Below are 4897 nucleotides of genomic sequence, written 5' to 3' on the forward strand. Positions count from 1 at the left end.
TCTCCAAAAAAAAAAAGAATTGAGGCTGGGCACAGTGACTCATGCCTGTAATTCCAACACTTTGGGAGGCCAAGGTGGGTGGATCATCTGAGGTCAGGAGTTTGAGACCAGCCTTGCCAACATGGTAAAACCCCATCTCTACTAAAAATACAAAAATTAGCTGGGCATGGTGGCTGGTGCCTGTGGTCACAGCCAGGGAGGCTGAGGCAGGAAAATTGCCTGATCCCGGGAGGAGGAGGTGGCAGTGAGCCGAGATTGCACAACTGCACACCAACCTGGGCGACAGATTGAGACCCTGTCTCCAAAAACAAGAAGAATTGAGGACATTAGAAAGAGAGGAATTCTGTTCTACTTAATCCATTCACTTTCTATTCAGCTAATCAGGGCACATGCAAACTCAATCTTCATTCATTAACAACTAATCCATGGCCCGGCGTGATGGCTCATGCCTGTAATCCCAGCACTTTGGGAGGCCAAGGCAGGTGGATCACCTGAGGTCAGGAGTTCCAGACCAGCCTGGCCAACGTAGTGAAACCCCATCTCTACTAAAAATATAAAAATGAGCCGGGCGTGGTGGTGGTCACCTGTAATCCCAGCTCCTCGGGAGGCTGGGGCAGGAGAATCGCTTGAACCTGGGAGAGGAGGTTGCAGTGAGCCGAGATTGCACCACTGCACTCCAGCCTGTCTCCAAAAAAAAGAATTGAGGAGATGAAAAAGAGAGGAATTCTGTTCTACTTAATCCATTCACTTTCTATTCAGCTAATCAGGGCACATGCAAATTCCATCTTCATTCATTAATAAACTAATCCATTTTCCATTGACTGATATGCCTGCAGGGCCCTGGAGCACCACCATCCCTCCCCCAGGCCCAGGATGTGATTCTGAACCTACAGTCAGACTGGACCACCTCTCCCCCGATGTCGCCAGAATGTCCACAGGAACTCCCTCGCCTACAATAGACGGATTACATTCCTCCCTACTCTTCCCACACTGTCAGTCTGACTGGTGTGAAGTTTCCGTGTTTTTATGTGTATTTTACTACCAGGGTCGGCTAGATAAGGAGGAGCTTTCATTACATCCTGGCAGTCTGTCCCCGGCACACACAGCCGTCCTCCCTTCCCCCCACATCTGATCTAATTCTCTCTCTGCTCCGCTGAGGCTGGCCTGGCCTAAGAGGATTAGAGCATTTGCTGAACCGCACCAGGACAGGGTCAGAGAACCCGCTGTGGGGAGACCCAGGGACAGGACGGCCACCAGGGGGCGGCAGAGGAAGCGAGACGCGGAGAGGGGTGTGGAGTGCCGAGGAGGGGGCGCTCGTTGGCTTAGCACCATGAACTATTTTCAGTTTCAAATTTACAATGTTCAGATAAGTTATGAGAATTCAGAAGAATTGAGCTAGGTTCCCGGAAACAAAATAAACAGATCAACTGAATCCTATGTACAAGACAAATATATTTTTTAAAAATAAGAAATTTAAAATACCATGTAAAATATCAGACAATAATAATGAAGTACAAGAAATAAATCTACAGAAAGATGCATGCAAGAGCTCTGTGATTAAATAATCGCATTTCAGCCAGGCGCGGTGGCTCACGCCTGTAATCTCAGCACTTTGGGAGGCCGAGGCGGGTGGATCACCTGAGGTCAGCAGTTTGAGACCAGCCTGGCCAACATGGTGAAACCCCATCTCTACTAAAAATACAAAAACTAGCCGGACATGGTGGTGTGCGCCTGTAATCCCAGCTACTCAGGAAGCCGAGGCAAGAGAATCACTTGAACCCGGGAGGTAGAGTTTGCAGTGAGCCAAGATTGTGCCACTGCACTCCAGCCTGAGCAACAGAGTGAGACTCTGTCAGAAAAATAATAACAATAACAACATTTCATGAAGAACCTTTGTAAAACACCAACTGAATGAATATAAATAAGTACTAAGTCAACTAGACTTTATAAAAACTTCAATTTCTCCCAAAAACATTTATACATTTCATGTCATTCCAATTAAAATTCCAACAATTTTTTTGAAGAAACTTGAAAGCTCAAGTCTGGGCAACATGGAGAAACCTTGTCTCTACAAAAAATACAAAAATTAGCCGGGTGTGGTGGACCACACCTGTAGTTCCAGCTAGTCAGGAGGCTGAAGTAGGAGAATCACTTGAACCTGGGAAGCAGAGGTTGCAGTGAGCCAAGATGGCACTACTGCACTCCAGCATGGATGATAGAGTGAGACTCTGTCTCAAGAAAAAAAACTTTTATAACAGTTTTTGTCCATCAAGTCTAATTTTTAAATTGGGTTTTTTCTTCCACTAAAGTGTCAATCTGCTGATGAATGTTTTGAATGCTACGCACAGTGATCTACTTAACAAAAGCAAGAAGACAAGCCACAGAATAGGAGATCTTCGCAGAATATTAATTCCCAATGGAGTTTTATGTTAAAACATCGTGGCTGGGTGCAGTGGCTCATGCCTGTAATCTCAGCACTTTGGGAGGCTGAGGCAGGCGGAACACTTCGAGGTCAGGAGTTCAAGGCCAGCCTGGCCAACATGGTGAAACCCCGTCTTTACTAAAAATACAACAATTAGCCAGGCACAGTGGCTGGCACCTGTAGTCCCAGCTACTCAGGAGGCTGAGACTCAAGAGAATCACTTGAACCTAGGAAGCAGAAGTTGCAGTGAGCCAAGATCATGCCACTGCACTACAGCCTGGGCGGCAAAGCAAGGCTCTGACTCAAAAAAATACTTATATGAAATCAACTACAAAAAATGGGCCCAAAAGAGCATGAATAGTCACTATTTAATAAAAATAAAAAATTAAAAAAAAAAAACTAAAAATAGTCACTATTTGAAAATGCCTAATGCCCACAGAATTTCTCAATCTCTCAATCATCAGGGAAATGGATATTACAACCACAAAGCCACAAGTCACTGGATCAACAAACATTAAAAAGTCTCACAATCCTCAGTGTTGGGGAGTACACTGACGAGCAGGAGGGCTGGGAAAAGCCTTTTACAAAGCCCTCAAGAGGCATCCACTAATGCCAAACATCCCAGTGCGCAGCGACTCCAATCCCAGCAGAGAAATGCTCAGGCTCAATTCAAATGAGAGGCAGGCACATCCACAGGCCACCTGTGATGGCTGCACAGTGAAGACAGCAAATGTCCGCCTGCAGCAGGGTGGGTAAAGGGTGGTGCATTCACTGCAGAAAGTCACCAGCAGTGTAAATCAGCCACTCCAGGCCCTCTGGGATCTGAAGAACTTTGCAGGCACAAGCCCCTTATAAATCCAGTAACGACCCAAGGACTGAGTGATTTTCATCCACGGAGCCATCCTTCTCTTCGTACTGAGATGTCGTGGTAAAGAGTGAGGATTCCTCGAACAGGTCTATGGGCGGGAGCAGCTCCGTGAAGTCAGGGAATAACTGGGTTTCTGACAACAAGTTGGAGGCATAGGGGCCCTGAGGCCACACGGCCTCTGGGGCTGGGGCTGGGAGTGATCCTGGACCTGGCATCAGGGCTCTGCCTAGGACTGGGTCTGGGATTGGGCCTGGGCCTGAGATGGGGGCGGGGAATGGACCTGGGCTCGAGCCTGGATCTAACATTGAGCCTGAGGGTGGGCCTGATATTGGGCCTGGGATCTGGGCTGGGCCTGGGATAGGGCCTGGGATAGGAGCTGGGATTGGGCCAGGGCCTGGACCCTGGGCAGCCGGGAGGCCCTCCTGTGCTCCACACCCAGGGCCACCCCAGGTCCGGTGGAGGCTGTAGGTCGTGGGTTCTGCTGCTGGGAGGACTCCCCAGGGGCCCGGCTGAGGGGAGATCCAGGAACCCCGGCCCTGCGGGAACTCAGGACCCCCAGGGACGGAAGCGAAGGCTGCAGGGACTAGGGGTGCAGCGCCGGCTCCTCGGCCTCTCTGCCCAGGGACGCGCTGCGGCTGCTGCTGGAGCCGTCGCTCCCGAGCTAGTTTGGCGCGGCGATTCTTGAACCACACCTGGGGGCAGAGGGGACAGGGAGGAGGTGTGAAGGAGGGGCTCGCGCGGTCCAGTGAGCCGCTTGAGGGTGGGGCCGGCCTCAACCTCTCCCTCTGTTCACCCCCACCCCGCACCCACCATAAGAGGGCCCCCGGCTCCCAGGCCTGGAGAAGGGAGGGGAGAGGGTGGGGTGGGAGCGGAGAAGGGTGGGGTGGGAGAGGAGGAGCGGGGTCTGCTGCCCGGGAGCCTGGGGGGCCAGGAGGGTCCGAAGGGAGGGACCGCGGGTTCTCAGGGGGGCCTGAGGTCTGGGCACCGGGAGACCTCGTGGGGGACAGCTTGGGCCGATCCTGTGGGCGGGTTTGGGTTAGCACAGAGGTGGAACAGGACTCAGCATGCAGCCCGGGTCTACACTGGCGGGACCCCTTGCGTGGCAGGGCAGGAGATGGTCGGTCGGGCCAGGTCCCGGTGAGTGACAGAGGTGGAGAGGCTCCTTGGGGTGACTGGGGCGGGCAGGGTGGGGCTGGGAGTCAGACCTGCAGTTGGTGCTCCTTCAGGCCGAGTTCCTCCGCCAGTTTCAGTCGCTTGTGGTAGTTCGGGTACCGGTCGTCCTGAAAGTAACTTTCTAGCACTTCCTGCTGGCTTTGAGTGTAGACCGTGCGCTCCTGCCGCTGTCTCCTTGGAGGGTCCGGGGCCACGGGAGGGCCTGGGAGAGGGAGGGAAACAGGTCAGAGAAGCCCCCAGGGAGCCCCCGGCCCCACCTAGGGACCCCGGCCCCGCCTAGGGACCCTGTCCCCTGAGCCAGGCAAGGAGCCCAGGCAGTGAGGGCTGAGGCGGCACCGTGGATGGCAGCCTGGTATCCGGACCAGACCTTGCACCTCTCTGGGCCTCAGGATCCACATCTAGGAAATGGGCGTGATAACAGCTCCTGTATTATT

The 4897-nt window shown here is 52.7% G+C and overlaps 2 protein-coding genes across 2 annotated transcripts in view; one reads left to right on the forward strand and one right to left on the reverse strand.

Moving 5' to 3' along the window:
- Nucleotides 1-1707, forward strand: part of SULT2A1 (sulfotransferase family, cytosolic, 2A, dehydroepiandrosterone (DHEA)-preferring, member 1) — a 24373-nt gene extending 22666 nt beyond the window's left edge. Inside the window, exon 7 of the mRNA XM_011926333.1 lies at nucleotides 1577-1707. The gene's annotated coding sequence lies outside the window, so the exon portion shown is untranslated. The remainder of the gene's footprint in view (nucleotides 1-1576) is intronic.
- A 1564-nt stretch (nucleotides 1708-3271) lies between these two features.
- The window catches only part of LOC105500713 (tetra-peptide repeat homeobox protein 1-like), a gene marked incomplete at its 5' end in the record, with an annotated part of 8214 nt that continues 6588 nt past the window's right edge, over nucleotides 3272-4897 (reverse strand). The window contains one exon of the mRNA XM_011926359.1: nucleotides 3272-3982. Within this exon, the coding sequence (XP_011781749.1) occupies nucleotides 3272-3982 (711 nt within the window). The remainder of the gene's footprint in view (nucleotides 3983-4897) is intronic.

This window comes from Colobus angolensis, unplaced genomic scaffold (assembly GCF_000951035.1).
Source record: "Colobus angolensis palliatus isolate OR3802 unplaced genomic scaffold, Cang.pa_1.0 Scaffold119, whole genome shotgun sequence".
Lineage (NCBI taxonomy): Eukaryota > Metazoa > Chordata > Mammalia > Primates > Cercopithecidae > Colobus > Colobus angolensis.